The sequence below is a fragment of the Plectropomus leopardus genome, chromosome 13 (assembly GCF_008729295.1).
Source record: "Plectropomus leopardus isolate mb chromosome 13, YSFRI_Pleo_2.0, whole genome shotgun sequence".
NCBI classification, from domain to species: domain Eukaryota; kingdom Metazoa; phylum Chordata; class Actinopteri; order Perciformes; family Serranidae; genus Plectropomus; species Plectropomus leopardus.
Genome location: NC_056475.1, coordinates 1147002 through 1165697, shown reverse-complemented (window position 1 = coordinate 1165697; position 18696 = coordinate 1147002). Strand labels below are relative to the sequence as shown.

The 18696-nt window shown below is 41.6% G+C and overlaps 1 protein-coding gene across 1 annotated transcript in view; it reads left to right on the top strand.

The window, feature by feature from the left end:
• Positions 1-17693, top strand: part of atp2a3 (ATPase sarcoplasmic/endoplasmic reticulum Ca2+ transporting 3) — a 60862-nt gene extending 43169 nt beyond the window's left edge. Inside the window, 14 exon segments of the mRNA XM_042498814.1 lie at positions 2690-2778; positions 4390-4492; positions 6827-6958; positions 9320-9436; positions 9759-9977; positions 10391-10726; positions 12346-12566; positions 12662-12864; positions 13606-13691; positions 13949-14082; positions 15287-15404; positions 16284-16401; positions 16537-16570; positions 17653-17693. Of these exon segments, the coding sequence (XP_042354748.1) occupies positions 2690-2778; positions 4390-4492; positions 6827-6958; positions 9320-9436; positions 9759-9977; positions 10391-10726; positions 12346-12566; positions 12662-12864; positions 13606-13691; positions 13949-14082; positions 15287-15404; positions 16284-16401; positions 16537-16541 (1881 nt within the window). The 3' untranslated portion in view covers positions 16542-16570; positions 17653-17693.
• Positions 17694-18696: the final 1003 nt, after the last annotated feature.

Below are 18696 nucleotides of genomic sequence, written 5' to 3'. Positions count from 1 at the left end.
CGCGCTGACGAAGGAAATCAAGTTTAACAAAATAGCTGCTTCATTAATTCTTCAATCAGTCCGATTTAATGGAGTCTCAAACGGTGTTAAGCGAGGTCGTGTGTGTGTGTGTGTGTGTGTGTGTGTGTGTGTGTGTGTGTGTGTGTGTGTGAGTTTACTCTCTGCACAGTTTAACTGAATATTAATAAAGGAATGGAGGTCAAGGGTACCGTGAGTGTGTGTGTGTGAGCGTTCGGATGAGACGCTCAGAGAGGCCTTGGACTGAACGGAGGTAATGTTTCTCATTCTCATAAACCAGCAGTCACAACACTCGCTCTTTGTTTTTATCGGAGTATTAGTATTAACGGTGCGTCGGCCTTCCTGCGGGAATTTAGGGAAAAAAGGATTTGCTAACAAAGCGAAACCTCCGAGAGCTCTGGGACTCTTAGACTCGTGCTTTGTTTTGCAGCAGTCGGCGCTTTGAGTGACTGATGAAGCTGCTCATCGGTGATACTCAACTTACGGCCCCCAGGTCAAATGTGGCCCCCGATACGGTGCCGCGTGGCCCCCGACAGTTTTTTAATTCACAGTTAAAATAAAGTCACTCTGGGTATCACTTAGTATCCATGAGGTGCACAAAACAACATCAAAACAGCACTAAAAAATCCTTAAAATGTGCTAAAATCTTGAAACATCCTAAAATGATAGAAACATAATAAAATCTCAGAAACATCCTAAAATCTCAGAAACATCCTAAAATCCTAGAAACGTCCTAAAGTCCTAGAAATATCCTAAAATCCTAGAAATGTCTTTAAATCCTAGAAATGTCATTAAGTCCTAAAAACATCCTAAAATCGTGGCAACATCTTAAAATCCTAGAAATTTTCTAAAATCACAAAAATGTTCTAAAATCCTAGAAATTTCCCTAAAACCTTGAAATGTCCACAAATCCTAGAAAAGTCCTAAAATCTTAGAAATGTCCTAAAATCTTAGAAATATCATTAAAATCTTACAAACCTCATGAAGTCATAAAATCCTTAAAACGTCCTAAAATCCTAGCATCATCCTAAAATTTTAGAAATGTCCTTAAACCCTAAAAGCAACTTAAATCGAGGAAACAGCCGAGCCAGCTGAGTATCTCTGCGTTACGTGGAGTCGTGTGTGAGCTCCGTGAATCCTGCGTGTTTAGAAACATACGGAATCGGGGAAAGAAGAGACGATATATACGCGACCTCTCCGGTGACTCTTTTTTTCTGTCCGTCCTGCAGAGTACTTCCTGTTTACTTTTTGACTCTCGTAACACTTTACAACCTTTAATTTATCCGGAGCGAGCTGAGGGGAGGCAGGAATAATCGCTCTTTTGTTCAGCAGCATCCTGTTTCGTAGTATTTACACAGGAAGCAGCCTTGGCTGTTAATTTGAAGTGTGTTTTGACACTGTGTGTGTGTGTGTGTGTGTGTGTGTGTGTGTGTGTGTGTGTGTGTGTGTGTGTGTGTGACAGCTCCACGTCAGCCTCCTGTGACAGTAAAGGTGTGAAAATCATCTTTATGGCCAAATACAAGCAGCTCACAGCTCAAATACAGCTGTCATAAAGAGACACGTCACATCATTAAAGGGATAATTCACCCAAAAAATGAACAAATGAAAAGTCATTATCTGCTCCCCCTCATGCAGATGGAAAGTCATGTGATGTTTTTAGAGCCGGAGATTCACGGGGGAAAAGCCACTGCACTCATCCCCAAATGACACAAAAATAACACAATAACTGACAATAACTGGCCACAAAATGTCTCTATACTGCCCAAGAAACTAATACAAAATACAAGAAAGTTACTTGAAAATAAGTTAAAATGAAGTGAAATAAAATAAAAAAAGAGCAAAAGAAAATAAACCTTTAAACTTGTAAACCTTGAGCATATTGAATTGATTTCTTCCAAAAAACTTTGGAAAAAAAGGCAATGAGCAACTTGGCACAAAATGTTTTTTAAAAAATCGCAAGAAATTTGCAGATTTAGAAAATTATTTTTTTTTTTCAAAACTCAGGGAAAAATGTTTAGGTTAAAAGAGATAAAAGCGAATGAGCAACTGTATAATTATCATAGTTACGTGTTTGAAATAAGGTTACAGAATTATTATCATTTTAGGCACTTTTCCTCAGTCATTGCCTTCTTTTTTTAACCCTTAAAAATCTTTAATTTGCTTCATAAACTTCGGGAAAAAAGGCAAAGACCAACTTGGCAAAAAATGTCAGAAATTGCACGAAATTCATAGAAGGTGACAAAGAAAATAACCTTAAAATTGGGTTTAAAAGGGGGAAAATTATTTTAAAAATTATTTAAAAAATGGTAAGAAAATATATTTTAGTCATTACAATTATATATTTTTACAAAAGTATGTCACAGGAAAAAAAAAAGTATTTATTTTTTAACTTCTATGCCGTTTTGGGTTATCTTCTTGTTTATTTTTGTTTTCATTTTTTGCTTATTTTTAGATAATTTTCCTGTAAGTTGCTCTTTGCCTTCTCCTCGTGTTTTTGACAGAAATTAAATCAGTTTTTCAGGTTTTAAAGAGTTAAAGGATCTACGAGTGTTACAGAGAATAAATGAATCCTTTTCTTCATAATAATAATTATTCACTGTGGTCTTTATTGGGAATAATGTCCTCTGCAGCTCTGACTTTGCCTCCTCTGTGTGTGTTTTTTTCGCTCCAGATGTTTATTGCTGACAAAGTGGAAGATTCCAGCTGCAGCCTCCACGAGTTCTTTATAACTGGATCTACGTATGCCCCCGAGGGACAAATGTAAGATCGCTTTAACACCCTCTGTCCTCTCAGCCTGATGAAATGCTGAGTTTTTGTTTTAATACAAGATTTAATGGAAATGATCAGAAATGGATTTAGGATGTTTTAGGATTTAAGGACGTTTTTACGATTTTATGACGTTTTCAGGGCTTGGGGACATTTCTAGGATTGAGTCCTTTTTTAGGATGTTAGGACATTTGTAGGATGTTGGGACCTTCTAGGATGTTAGGACATATCTGGGATTGTAGTAAATTTCTATGATTTTAGGGCATTTTAAGCATTTTAGGACATTTCTAGGATTTTAGGATGTTTCCAGGATTCGGGGACATTTCTAGGACCTTTTTATTTAGGATTTTGGGACATCTCCAGGATATTTTGACAATTCTAGGATTTTAGGACATTTCAAGAAATTTTGGAAATTTCCAGGATTTTAGGGCATTACTAGGGTTTTAGGACATTTCTAGGTTTGTAGAGAGCATTTTTAGGATGTTTGGACATTTCTAGGATTCTAGGACATATCTGGGATTTTAGTAAATTTCTATGATTTTAGGACATTTCGAGGATGTTAGGACATTTCTAGGATGTTAGGACATTTCTAGGATGTTTGGACATTTCGAGGATTGTAGGGCAGTTCTAGGATGTTTGGAGTTTTCTATGGTTTTAGGACATTTCAAGGATGTTTGGACATTTCTAGGGTTTTAGGACATTTCGAGGATGTTTGGACATTTCTAGGGTTTTAAGATATTTGTACGATGTTAGGACATTTCGAGGATTAAGGGACATTTCACAGATTTTGAGGACATTTCCAGGACAAGACTTGATATAAATGTTGTTGGTGAAACTCTGATGTAATTCTTGGGTCCGGGATATCTCACATCACTGCCAGTGATTCCCAAAAAAAATCTCCCTTAGCTGTGCTTTATGTGTTGCTATGGCGATCTATAAGCAGGGAAGTAGTTATGAAGCCTGTTCGTTGTTGTGTGTGAATATAACGTGAAGAAAAAACAGCAGAATAATGACAGAAACTGAACAAAAAGGGTTTATAAAACAGAGTTTGTGTTTTTTTTAGTGGTGCGGTTACATCAGAGCGATGTTTTAAATCTCAGGAGCAGTGTGGAGGATTATGGGTAGGTGGCTGGTCGTCAGGTAGGAGCAGGAGTCCTCGGCTGTATTTGCATGTTGTTTATTTTGCCGTTTGGTGAGTACAGGCAGCGCTGTGACTCTGCATGAACCTGTCCATTTCATAACAGCAGAGTGTGGGTTATTGTGTGGGAGCTGCGCTAGCAACCGTTGCAGTCTCTACTGGGAAAGGATCCATGGTTGTCATGCAATCAGCACCGCTTGTCAGGCACACACACACACACACACACACACACACACACACTGTTTACTACTGTACAAACACTGTTTCTTCAGTCAACTTTTGAATGCTAAACAACTGAATGTCTTCCCCACTCATAAATATTGATCAGGTTTCTGTGTCTGAGGTGCAGCGAACTGTGAAGTGTTTTTCCCTGGTGAGTGACGTCCGTCTGTGTGTGTGTGTGTGTGTGTGTGCGTGCGTGCGTGCGTGTGTGCGTGCGTGTGTGTGTGTGTGTTTCCCCCCTCCAGTCTTAAAGGAGACAAACCCATCCAGTGTGGAGACTTTGATGGACTTTTGGAGTTGGCTACCGTGTGCTCCATGTGCAATGACTCGTCACTGGACTACAACGAGGTCACACACACACACACACACACACACACACACACACACACACACACACACACACACACACACACAGATATAATTGCATTGGTACAATTTCTTCCTTTTCTATTCCTGACATCATTTTAATGAGTAACGTTATCGGCAATTATCCATATTTTCCCAGAGGAAAGAGCATCATCCTCACTGACAGCACCCTTCTTATTCTCTTTTTTTAAATTTTTGGGTTTTTTTTTTTATCTGTTTTTCTCTCAGTCTTTGAGTTCTCACACCGTTATGACTTTTGCCTCCTCCGGTGAACCGTTAGTCGTATCATTACTTTGCAAATGTCTTCGTAGTTTGTGTCTTGTTTTGTTTTCTCGCCTGTCTGGCGATCTCGGCGCTCTTTTTTTTGTTACATCACCATTTAAACACACACAGTTCCTTTTAGCTTCTTCGCCTGTTTCAATATCTCAATCTTGGTCTTACGGCTCGCGAATCGAACAAATCGAACAATGATGGAAGGTTTTGTTCCACTGTCTGCAGTACTCTGGCTCTGGATACTCACATTACTCAGAAAAAAGTTCATAACTTGTTCCAGCGTTTGTGGTTCCTCTGCGGCGGCGCCCTCCCCGTCTTTACCACCGCCCGCTGTCGCGCTGCCGTAGGCTCGGTGTTTCGTCTCCAGTCCGTCAATGATTATATCGTCCACTCTTGTGTATTGTTCAGGATCCTCAGTTCTTCTTTCCAAGCTTTCTATTTTCTTATCTTTCTCTTTGATTCGGTTTTTCAGTTGTTTGAGATCATCCATTAGGTCGTTTTTTCTGTTTCTTTTATTCTACTTCAGTTTCTTCTCGCTCGTACGCTGTATATTTTAAGTTACGAGTTGGTTGCCGCCACGCGGTTGTCATCGTTCAGGTGCATTGCAGTGAAGAGTGAAAATGTACATTAGGGCCGTCCAGAATACCGTTATTGACGGTATTTGGGGGTGACAGACACCGTGCCGACACCTTGCCCCCCAGAGCTTTGGGTGCTTTTTAAAGTTGTCATCCTCATCGGTTGTTCGGACACAAAAACATGGAAAAATATGGCCTTTAAGTTTTAATGCAGCATTGTGTGGGTCAGGTCTCGTTACAGATGTCCTCGTTCATTAACAGTGTGTCTAAACACACACCGATGAGTCCATAAAAGGTAGAGCTGGATCACACACACACACACACACACACACACACACACACACACACACACACACACACACACACAAGAAGACCTCTCCTTCAGCCGAGCTAATTTCACTGACGTATGATCTTTTTCTCTGGTTTGGATTGCTTTTCTCACCTCTTTGTCGTCACCATGGTATCACGGTAACCGTGCTGCGGAGCGAGGCCGGGGGGGGGGCGGCGTCTCAGCTGTCATGATTCCCGGCAGACTCGCTGTTTCTCTTCTCATAAATGCTCGTTTTGAGACCAGTTTTGTACGTCTTGAATAAAGAAGCGGAGAGTGTTATCCAGCATCAATTTTCTTGTGCTACTTTCAGACGCCTTTTGAAAGTTTTGAAACCATTGAACCTTCAGCAAATTGATGGTTTCTTTAAAAAAAAAATTTAAAAAGGGGAAAAAAAGGCAATGCGCAACAAGAAATGTTTTACAAATTGCAAGAAATTATTAGGTTTAGAATTTTTTATTTTTTTTAAATAGAAAAAATGTCAAGGGAAAAAGAGAAAAGCTAAGGGAAAACTATAGAATTGTAATAATTACATTTTTAAATTCATGTCACAAAAGTATTGTCATTTTTAAGCACTTTTCACAGGTCATTTACTTGTTTGATTTTTAGATGTTTTTCATTCTTCTTTTAATTTTCAGGATTTTTTAGGGGGGTCTTTTTACAAATATCATGCTTATTAGGGCCCGAGCACCCAGTGGTGCGAGTATTTTTCTCCCCTAATGAATCGCATTTTTGGAGGCCTAAACATGCCCAAAAACTCATGGAAAGTGGTGCGCACGTCCAGCCTGGCAAGAAATTTTGTATTTAGGTGGTTTTGGAAACGGCCGTGGCAAAATGGCTCCACAGTGCCCCCTAATGTCTAGACCCAATGCCCAGTTTAACCTACATTTATGAAAATCGGTACACTTATGTATCATGTCCAGACTCATAAAATAGCCTGTTGGACACACCCCCCCCCCCCCCCCCCCCCCCCCCTTCAAACCAGACAGGAAGTCAGCCCGCTCCAGCGTGGCCAGCTCCAGCGCAGAAATGTCCGACAGCCCTAAAGCTAAATATGAAATCTGTGGCATCTTTAAGATCATCTCTCAACCTGAGAAGTGTTTCAGCAGTGAGTGTTAATGTGTTTCTTTTCTCCCGCAGGCTAAAGGCGTTTATGAGAAGGTGGGTGAAGCCACAGAAACGGCTCTCACCACGCTGGTGGAGAAGATGAACGTCTTCAAGACTGACCTGTCCGGACTCAGCAAGGTGGAGCGTGCCAGCACCTGCAACTCGGTGAGCTCCATGACGACGTATGTGTGTGACACTGATGTGATGTTTGTTTTCGAAGGAAAAATCAAATGCCGAATATCCGCTGCATGATGCGGCACGAATCTACACAACTCTCAGCTCGCTCCTTTTAGGATTTCCTTTAGCAGCAGTTGTTGATGTGTTCAGCTCGGCTGGTTCTTAGTATTCCAGTACACCAGAGTACTGCGAAATCCCCAACATATGACTCTCAAAACTTACAAAAATACAGACGCGCTCATCTTTGACGCTCATTAACCTTTTGAAACCCTGGATCACCGTTGCTTTCACTTGTGCTGCTGTCAGATGCCTTTTACAAGTATTTAAACCTTTTTAAATTTTTTTTTTCAAAACACATGAGGGAAAAAAGCACTCCGCAACATGGTAAAAAATGTTCCACAAAAAAATTAGTAGTTCCACAAAATTAATTTTGGTAAAGGGAAAATTTTTAGGGGAAAAAAGAGAAAAATTAAGGAAAAAATATATTTTTTTTTTTTTTCTTCATTTTTTTTTTTATATATTGTTTAGTTTTTTTTTTGTTCTATTTATTTATTTAGCCTATATTTTTACAAATTTTCTTGTAAATTTTTCAATAATTTCTGGGGGGCTATTTGTTAAGTTGCTGGTTGCCTTATTCATGTCTTGTAAAAAATCAAGAAAATGTGTCCATGTTTCAAAGGGTTAATAGTGAGGGAACTGAACATACTGGTCATAAAGGGACTCTAAATCTTAACACACCTGAATCTCGAACGATCAGTGGTCAAGTGGCATTGTGGGTAATGTAGGCACAAAGTTTTTGACATTATTGAAGAAAAAAATATATATTTCCTTCATTTCCAAATCTGCGGTGCGCTGTCCAATCAGAGACACCCCTCCTCATTCAGATCTGCTGCAGGCGCTGCGCTTCTCAGCGTGAACGCAGCGACGAGGCTGTAATTACTCTGCTCGTTATTCGGCTCTGTCTCTGGCCGGCGGAGGCGATGACATAATGACCCGTCTGGTTACACGAGTCTGTCTCACATTACTTTACATTCAGATTCATGCAGACTTACAGACAGTCAGCAGGTTCGCGTCTGTTGACAGACGCACATGTTTGACTTGAGGGTGTGAACTCGTGACTGTTTGGTTACGAGTTCAAATGTTTAAAAATGTCATCATTTAGATCAGCTGGAGAGACAGCGAGCCTGCCAGCAGCTTCACTGTGACCTCAGGTCAGTTATGCACAAAACTCGCTGCAGCTGATCACAAATCATTACTGTTCTTAATTATACTGATCTTAACTTGGGTGGTTTTTATTTTGGCATGTTTTCTTAAAAAAAGAAAAGAAAAACAATTGGCAAAAATGTTCAGCGAGGAAACAACTTGCCCCAAAACAAATAAAGAGAAATAAAATTTTTTTTTTTTTTTTTAATCTCCCAATGTTTTTAACGAGAAAATAAATCACCAAAAGTCACCAAAAATCACCAATATTTAAAAAAAAAAAAAAAAACAATTAGCAAAAAATGAGAGAAGAGACAAACTGCCCCCCCCCAAAAAATCCCCCAAATGATTATTTTTTTAAAATCCCCTAATTTTTTAACAAGAAAAAAAACACCAAAATTCTTCCAAAAAGTTTTAAAGGAAATAGTTTTTGCCCACATTGGTGGGTCGGTGCATGAGACAAAGGGCCTCATCATCTCTTCCTTCTGCTATTCTCAATGCACATGTGGTGCAGACAGACGGACGGACAGTTTTTGGCATATTGCAGAAGGATGTTCATCTAGATATTGATCTAGACTTCATGGTCTTGAATTCTGATCGGGTCTCATGGCTGTTCAGACTGAAGCCACATTTTTAAAAATCAGATCTGTATCTGATTTAGAAACACATATGAAAGTGTCAGAAATCTGATTTGGACCGTCATTAAACATCACATCCGGGTCACTGAGGGAGGTAAATAAAATCAGACAGGGGCCAGCGGGGCCCTCAGTGCGACCGCAGTGTAACGTCACTGTGAGGCGTCCTGGGATCAGCTCAGACTCTGAGCTGCAGGGACACCTGCTGGAGGAACCAGACGGCACATTTAATCCAGCATGTGAGGCTGTAAACCTGCAGTGTTTCCTTCTCGTTAACACCTCACATGTGAGGCGCAGTCAGACGTCCAGACGAGCCGCCTGAGCGCTCGCTCTGAAGCGTCGTCCTTCAGCTGTCAGTAGTTCAGCCAAAGCTCTCAGCCGGCCTGACAGCTGCCCACGGATCCACGGATCCACGGATCCACGGATCCACGGATCCACGATCCACGGATCCAGCTCCTTAGCTCTGACTCTCTCTTTCTCGTCCTCCGTCTTCTCCGCTCTGTCCGTCCATCAGGTGATCAAGCAGCTCATGAAGAAGGAGTTCACCCTGGAGTTCTCCCGGGACCGCAAGTCCATGTCTGTGTACTGCACCCCCGTCAAGCCGGGCTCCCAGAGCAAGATGTTCATCAAGGCATGTCAGAATAATAATAGTAATAATTATATTAATGATTACAATATTATTATTATTATTATTATTATTATTTTATTATTTTATTATTTTTTTATCAATTAATTTTATTGATTTTTATCATCAATAAAATTATTATTATTATTATTTTATTTATTGATTTATTTTTATAGATTTTTTTTTTTTTAATATACTAAGAGACATATTTTTTTATCATGTCCTCTTTTTGCTGTGGTTGTTGCTGTCGTTGTTATTATTATTTTATTTTTTATTGATTTTTTATTATAATAATAGAGACATATTTTTCATCTCGTCCTCCTCACAGGGAGCTCCAGAGAGCGTGATCGAGCGCTGTCAGTACCTGCGGGTGGGGACGGGGAAGGTGACGTTGACCCCAGCGCTGAAGGACCAGCTGCTGTCCAAGATCAGAGACTGGGGGACGGGCAGGGACACCCTGCGCTGCCTCGCCCTCGCCACCCACGACGTCCCGCCACGCAGAGAGGACATGGACCTGGAGAACTCCAGCAAGTTTGTGGAGTATGAGGTACAGCGGAGGAGCGGGATGTAGAGAGGTCAGATAGGACGGGGTCCCGCAGACCCCTGAAATGTCTTAAAAGGCGTTGACTTCATTAATCTGATAATAAGGTCTTTTTACTGACACTGCAGAGTAAAATCTCAAAAATAAATGCAAATCTATAATTTAAAAAACTAAAAAAAAAACTTGTCATGATGGGAATTAAGCCAGAAGAAAATGTCATTTTATCATATTAATTTGTGCTAATTTCCAGTTTTTGTTTGTTTTTTTTTCCAAATTTTTCCTCTTTTTTGTGCCATTTTCTCTCAAGTTGCTCATCACCTTCTACTGTTTTTTTTTTTTTTTTTTTAAAAAGGTGAATTGCATTTTTGTGGAACTGAGGTGAGAATCAGATCAAATCTTTCCTCTCTGTTTGGATCCAGTTGGGTCTGACGTTCGTCGGCTGCGTCGGCATGCTCGACCCGCCCAGGAAGGAGGTGATCGGCTCGGTGAAGCTGTGCAGCGAGGCGGGCATTCGTGTCATCATGATCACCGGGGACAACAAGGGCACGGCCGTGGCCATCTGCAGACGCATCGGCATCTTCGGCGAGGACGAGGACGTGATGGGAAAGGCCTACACGGGCCGCGAGTTCGACGACCTCCCGCCCGAGGCGCAGAGAGAGGCCGTCAAACAGGCGCGATGCTTCGCCCGCGTCGAGCCCGCTCACAAGTCCAAGATCGTGGGATACCTGCAGTCGTTCGATGAGATCACCGCCATGGTGAGGATGACGATTCAGCCTTCACACTCATCTCTGCTCCCTGCACGCATTTCCTGTCAGTTCTTACTGCCTGATGTGAGACCAGGATCAGGTCCAGTCCGCTTTGAAGGGGGGGCAGAAAGAGACATCAGTGGGTTATATGAGTTCATCTAAAGGTCCGCAACTGTTTTTATGCACCACAGCAGTGACACCAAAACTGATGGCCCAATCTGAGAAAAGACCTAAAATCTGAGAAAAGACCTAAAATCTGAGAAAAGTCCAAAAATCCTAGAAATGTTCTAAAATCTGTGAAATGTCCTTAAATCCTACAAATGTCAAAAAAATCCTGAAAATGTCCTAAAATTGGAGAAATGTCCTAAAATCAAAGAAATGTCCAAAAATCCTAAAAGTGTCCTGACATCCTAAAAACGTCCTACAATCTGAGAAATGTTCTAAAATCCTAAAAATGTCTTAAAATCTGAAAAATGTCCTAAAAACTTAGAAATGTCAGAGAAATTTAACTTAATTCGTAGAAATGTGGTCAAGTTTTGCGTCTTTGCTTTAGTGACCAGGACCGCTCAAAGTGAGAACTTTTCGGGTTAAAGATGCGTTTGTAGGGCAGGTGGAGTTTTTGGGGGGGACATTACCCCTCTGTCCCCGTGCCTAGAAGTGTCCCTGTGCGAGGAGAAAGAAATGCGTCTCCTCCTCCAGCAGGAGTGAGTGACTCGAGGAGAACGTCTGAGCGGAGGCCAGCGAGGCGCGACGTTTCAGACGCCGTCATCTCGACCCGCTCCGCTGCTTCCTGTCTGACACCCGTCTCAGACTGAACGGGCTGATGGGAAGGACGGAGACAACAATATCACCATTTGTCTGTCAGAGCGACTCCTGACGCCGCTTCAGGCCGCGCGCTGACAGATGAAAACATCTCTCGCTCCGCTTTAGTTTAATCCGAAATAATAACGAGACTTTACAGAATCATTTTCGATAATTCTCAGTTTGTTCGACCGTCTCCGCTCGAAGAAAGAGACGTTACCTGTGTTTCACAAGTAGAAACAAAAAATCCGTTTTTCTGTCGCCTTTATTGCAGCACACGGCAGCTGGCGGGTTTTCATTAACCCTCGAACTGCACAAATTTAAACTGCGAATATAAATATGGCTGAAATATGTTAATTTTGAAAAATTCTCAGATTTATCACAAAAAAGGTTTTCTGCTCACATGAGGTGATTTTTCAGGCCATTTAAAAAAGCTGCATTTCACAAAATACAGCCACAGCCCCCCCCCCCCAAACAAACTGTTATAAAATTATACCAAAATTATATTTAATTATCACGTTCTAATCCCATCCTGAATTTTTGTTTTTTTTAAATAAAATATATATTTTAAAAAGTTATTATGTAATAATGAAAAAGCACTGAAAAATAGTATCGATGGTTGTTTCAGAGAGTTTACGGTCTTTAAAGACTCCCGAAAAGTCCTGGAAAAGTCCTGGAAATGTAAAAATGAGATTTTCCATGAAACAGGACTCATGATGTCTCCGACCATCAATCAGCTGATCGTCTGACCTGAAATGACGCTCCGCTCGGTTCTGGATTCGAGGTGAACTGTTCCTTTAATAACACCAGCGATCTTTGTGTCACAGACGGGAGACGGGGTGAACGACGCCCCCGCCCTGAAGAAAGCGGAGATCGGCATCGCCATGGGCTCGGGCACCGCCGTGGCCAAGTCTGCGTCCGAGATGGTTCTGTCCGACGATAACTTCTCCACCATCGTGGCGGCCGTGGAGGAGGGCCGAGCCATCTACAACAACATGAAGCAGTTCATCAGATACCTCATCTCCTCCAACGTGGGGGAGGTGGTCTGGTGAGGAGCGCAAACGCACGCCTTCGGTCCCCGCCTTCGTCCCCGCCTTCGGTCCCGCGTCCTCGGCTGACGTGTCCTCTCCCTGTCCTCCCCAGCATCTTCCTGACGGCCATCCTGGGGCTCCCCGAGGCTCTGATCCCGGTGCAGCTGCTGTGGGTGAATCTGGTGACGGACGGGCTGCCGGCCACCGCCCTCGGCTTCAACCCCCCGGACCTGGACATCATGGACAAACCCCCCCGCAACCCCAAAGAGCCGCTCATCTCCGGCTGGCTCTTCTTCAGATATCTCGCCATCGGAGGTAGAGTCAGTGTCCATCTTTACAAACTGTAAAACAAATTTAAAAAAATGAACATTTTCTGTTAATTTTGCTCGTAACCACGATTTGTTCTTTTTTATTTATTTATTTATTTATTTTTATTTATGTATTTTTGTTGTTTATTGTGGTGAATATTTTGGTGATTTTAAAGAAAACATGTCTGTTGTCTCTAAAAATCGTCAAACATTTTTAAAGAATAAAAATGCCAAAATGTTTTCTTTAAAAATCAGCCAAAAGTTTTACAGAAAAAAAATGCTAAATTTAAAAATCATCAACAGTTTTTAAAGGAAAAAAGCCAGAAAATTGCTAAAATTTTATTGAAAAATCCCTAAAAATAAAATAATTTAGACTAAAGACTAAATTCAAGATGGTTTGAGATTTAAACAAACTTATTATTTTAGGTTTTAGGTTTGTGTTGCTGATCTTTCAGCATCAGGTTGTTTTTGTCAATGTCCTATCTGGACATCTGAGTCCCTCCTGTCCGTCTCCCTGTTTGCCTTTCTTCCATGGCAGTGACGGACGGCTGCTGTCTGCCGGTTGGACAGTTATTTCCTCTCTCGTGGGCGCTAAACATGCGTGCTGATTGGCTGTTGGTTGCAGCCTTTGCATCGTGTTTAAGTGCTTTTTTTTTGGCCGATACACTCGAGCCTTCAGCCTTCGTTGTTCTCTGACGTCAGTTTGGCGTCAGTGCCTTTAAACTTTTCCCCCGTGTGTCTCCTGCAGGATATGTGGGTCTGGGGACGGTGGGTGCTGCAACATGGTGGTACCTGTTTGACGAAGAAGGTCCACAAGTGACTTTCTATCAGCTGGTGAGTCGTAAGATTATCGTTCTGCTCTTTGTCCTTCTTTTGTCGCAGCTCCGTCCTGTCCTCAGGACGCCCGTGTCCCCTCTCTCGCCACCTTTCATGCTAAAAATCTGTCCCGTCAAATAAAGGTGAAAACCCCCAAAATAATCATTTAAAAAAGAAAATAGTTGGGCTTTTCTTACGCCTCCACGCCGGCGTTTATCGTTCCCTTTTCACACACACACACTAACACGTGTCTGCCTGTCTGTCTGTGTCTGCAGAGACACTTCATGCAGTGTACAGAGGACAACCCCATGTTCAAGGACATCGACTGTGAGGTGTTTGAGTCCCGCTACCCCACGACCATGGCCCTGTCTGTGCTGGTCACCATCGAGATGTTCAACGCGCTCAACAGGTCAGTCGTCCTCTGTGGCGATTTCGGGGCGAACGCTCAAACGTCGCCGCCGTCAGATATTCATTAACCCTTTGAAATTCTGCCTAAACAAGCAGAAAACAAAAACCATGATAGCTACAACATCCACTGGATTCTGTTTCTGGAATTTTAGGACATTTCTAGGATTTTAGGATGTTTCTCGGATTTTAAGTACATTTATCGGATTTTAGGACTTTTCACAGATTTAAACATGTTTCTAGGATTTCCAGACATTTATCGGATTTTAGGACATTTCTGGGAGTCTAGGACGTGTCTCAGATTTTAGGACATTTCTAGGATTATGGGACATTTCTGGGATTTTAGGACACTAGTGTCTTATCTAGGACCTCTGTTGGGGGTTCGGGGATCCTCCACTGGCACTTTTTTGAATCAACAAGCTCTATTTTGATGCTTTTTTATGAACTCTGGCGCCTTATGGAGACTAAAAGTACAAAAACAATTCTCAGTGTAAATCACTTTAATTTTATTGTGAATTAGAAAATGGTTGCGGGCCGGATTTTTGTTTTTTTTATGACGCACTTTCTTTAATTTTATCAGTTATTATGGTTTAATAACTTAAGCACAGATGGAGCAGTTCAAAGGGTTAAAAAGGACACACCTGCATTACAAACAGATCTTTTTTCACCGCTGCAGGATTTTTCTGTTTTTAATGTCCAGATATTTTTAAATCTGCGTTTGGTGAACGAGGCAAAGAATTAAAGCTCAGCCGCTCATCTTAAGAAATGGAATAATGCTTATTTGTGGAGGCAGAAAATAAAAGGAACAGCGGTATGAGGGGAAAACTCGCCGTGTTTTTGCCAGGATTGCTCATGGAGCAAGCCTGTCAGCAGCTCCCTATAGAAACAAATTCATGTCTCATTTAGGAAAGAATCTGAGAGAAGGAAGGCTGAAATAAAGAGCTGCCTGACCAGTGAAGATGTTATCCCAAAGCTGACGGAGAGGACGCGTGTTTACATGGTTGCTATCACCATATGAGGAGGCGGACTTGTTGTCATGATGCATTTAGTGTCAAAAAGACACTGAAGTTGTAATTTTCCTAAAACAAACTGATGAAGCTTTAAGTGCCAGAATCCTTCTCGTTCGATCTTTGCAACGCGTGAAAGTCACTTCCATGTAAGTCCCTCGTGTCAACATGTTTTGATCTATTCAAACTTCTCGCCGCCAGTTTGTCTGAGAACCAGTCCCTGCTCAGGATGCCTCCCTGGGTCAACATCTGGCTGCTGGGAGCCATCATCCTCTCCCTCTCCCTCCACTTCCTGATCCTCTACGTCGAGCCTCTGCCGGTAAGTGTTCGTCCACGAGACACGAGCACACTCTGACGATGGACTCCTTTGGATCTATAGGCTGATGTGAAGAATGCAAACTCATATTCATACATGTCCTGCTGACAGTGTTGTTTCTGGAAAAATGAAGCTGCAGAGAAAAGTACAGCAGCCCTGAAAACTCAACACGCTGCAGCTTGAGAAAACACAAAAAAAAAACAATAAAAAAAAACATAATCATAATCATAAAACACAATCAAATACAGAAAATGTAACAAAATACAGAAACCAGTACACAAAACACAGCCAAATTCAGAAACTCAGTCACACAGAGGAAAGGAAAGGAAAATACAGGAAATGCAACCAAATACAAAACAAAAAAAACACAGACACACACACACACACACACACACAAGTAAATATGACAGTGCAACCAAATTAAGAAAACACAACAAAATACAGAAATATCTAACCAAATATAGGAAATGCAACAAATATATAAAAAACGCTTCAAAGCATGAAAATGTAACCAAGTATAGAAAACACAGCCAAATCCTGGAAATGCAACCAAATGCAAAAAAATCAACCAAATACTGAAAACTTCACTAAATACACAAAACACTACCCAATCGAAAATGTGACCAATTACACAAAATGTGGTCAGACACAGAAAATATAAAAAACACGACCAGATAACAACAGTTATCTGCGACCCGTGCTGTCTTTTTATAACTTGTTTCTGCAGCTTTCTGTGCAGTTGCATGTGTGTTTGTGAGTTTTCAGTTTGGTGAAGACATTTTCTTCATTTATTTGTTTTCCTCAGCTGCCGTGTGCTTCATCACTTCATGTCTCTGTCTGTTTGGAGAGTTTCTGACTTTTTGTTGTTTCTCCGCCCATCAGCTGATCTTCCAGGTGACCCCTCTGCGCTGGTCCCAGTGGATCATGGTCCTGAAGATTTCCATCCCAGTCATCCTCCTGGACGAGGCACTGAAATACATCTCCAGGAACCATCTAGATGGTATGTTGAGCCTTTTTTGCTCCACTTTGAAATGTTTATATTTGATAAAGTTTGTTAAAATCGATGGATGTTGAAAATCAGATTTTACTGACGGTCTCTTCTGCTCTTTTTTTCTCTCCTGCATCTCTAATTCAGCCTAAATTCTTTATATCTCACCTTCTGTGAAAAGGTATTTTCAGCTGCTTCGTTTCCTCTTCCCTCTCCAGTAGGCTTGGGTGGTATCACGGTATTACAGTATTTCAGGGTATTTAGAAAGCCGTCACAAATACAGGCGCTCCTCTTTCTTTTAAACCTATTGTATGTAGTGCACAGCATGCACCTCAACCGCTCAAAAGACACAGCGACACCTAGTGGTGGAGGTAGAAGTTAAAGGACTGTAAACAGCCGGTGGCCAGCAGGCAGAGAGACTGTTGGGAATAACGGCAGGTTTTGGGGTTTTTTGCTGTCATTTGATTCCCAGTCAAGACAATCTGGTAAGAATTGCTTCACATTGTCAGTATGGACTTCAAAATAGTTAAAATGCAAAATAATGGAATTGAGTGCATGATAAAAAATGTGATTAATTGCGATTAACTATAGAAATTCTGCACTTTATTGCAATTTTGTATCATTTGACAGCCCTAATTTAAGCCTTTGAACACTGGCCAAATCGATTTCTTTCAGAAACAAAGGAAAAAAGTCCCAAAAAGTTCCACAAACTGCAAAATATTAGTGGATTTAGGAAAATATTTTTGGAAAAATGTATATAGAAAAAAAGAAAAGTTTGGAAAGAACGATTTATGATTATCAAAATTTGAAACAATAGATATTTGAAATTTGGCGACAGAATTATTATTATAATTATTATTATCTTTTTCTTTTTTTATTTATTTATTTTGACCAATTTTCAGGTAATTTTCTTGTAACTTTTTACAAATTTTCTTGTTCCTTTTTCGGTAATTTATTCTATCAGTGCTTATTGCCTTATTTATGCACTTTTGAAAGAAATCAAGACTAATTTCTCCAGTTTTAAAGGGTTAATGAGAAAAATAGGTGTGTGAATATTACTTTTTACTTTTGTGGGTTTACATTGTGTAATCATTATTTTAAAAAAATTTAGTGTCGTGCACTTTTACTATCATATACCGAATATCCCGCTGAAATTTCAGGAAGGCATGAAATACCAAATACCGCCCAAGCCTGCTGTCTAGTAGAAGTAGCTATCGAGTGATCACTCTTCATATTTTAAAGGGTTTTTTTCGTCTCCGGCAGGTGATGAAGACAAGAAATATCGGAGGAGATGGCAGCTGAACTAAGACCTCTCCCTCAACACACTCACACACTTAGACACACGCCCGCCCTCTTCCCTTTACGAGCTAGAAACCTCCCTGTCTCCCCTGTCCTCATTCCCCACTCCTGCATGTCCAAAATAACACCACTAGAAATGAGCAGGGCTTGCATGAGAGTGTGTGCGAGAGCGAGAACATCCTGCGAGCATGGCTTCGTACGAGTGTGTGAGCGAATGTGTGCGTGAACAGACCGGATGCGAGATAACTGCGAGAGCGTCAAACAACTGCAGAAACAAACAAATCTGCCCAGGGCTCTGCTTTTTAAAGATTTCTGCTCATTGTTTTTTTGTTTTTTTGACTTAGTGGTGCAGTAACTGGACTTTGGGGAGGGAAGGAGACGGAGGACAGGAGAACGGAGGTCCAGAAAAGTGGGTGGGAATTAAAAAATTAGACACAGAAAGAGAGATGGAGAGGCCTTCCTGGTGTGCACACTGGCAAACGAAGAGTAAAAAAGGTGAAAACAGACGGCTCTCGAGGCGTCTGTCCACAAAAATCAAAAGGTACCGCCCTGGTTTGCAGAGCGTCCCGGCCGACCCTGCAGGAGCGCGGCCTTATCAGCACAACGCCATCGTCACAGCGCTGCTCCTCCATCGCTCTTTGTCTTCTCCAAAGTCTGTCGTTTTGTGCAGAATCACTCTCGCTCTCTCTCTCTGTCTCTCTTTCTGGCTCTCTTGTCGAGGAGGCAGCTGTGGGCCCGCGTCGGGTGGGGTTAGGTGGGTTAGGGAGGTTTTTGACGTTATCGGGCTCTTTTGAGTTGTGGAGATGTCGCTCCACCTAAAGGTGTGAATAGCTTTACGCCGCTTGGCCGCTTTCTACCGGCTCTTAATTCGAGGAGCTGAGGTCAGCTCGCAGAACTTGGCAAACGCGTTAAAATAAAAAATGTCAAACAGCAACCAAACCAGCATATCAGTAGAGTCAGCCAGTCCCGCCAGCTGGTCCTGTTGAGCTTCATTTTAATGTCCATCTG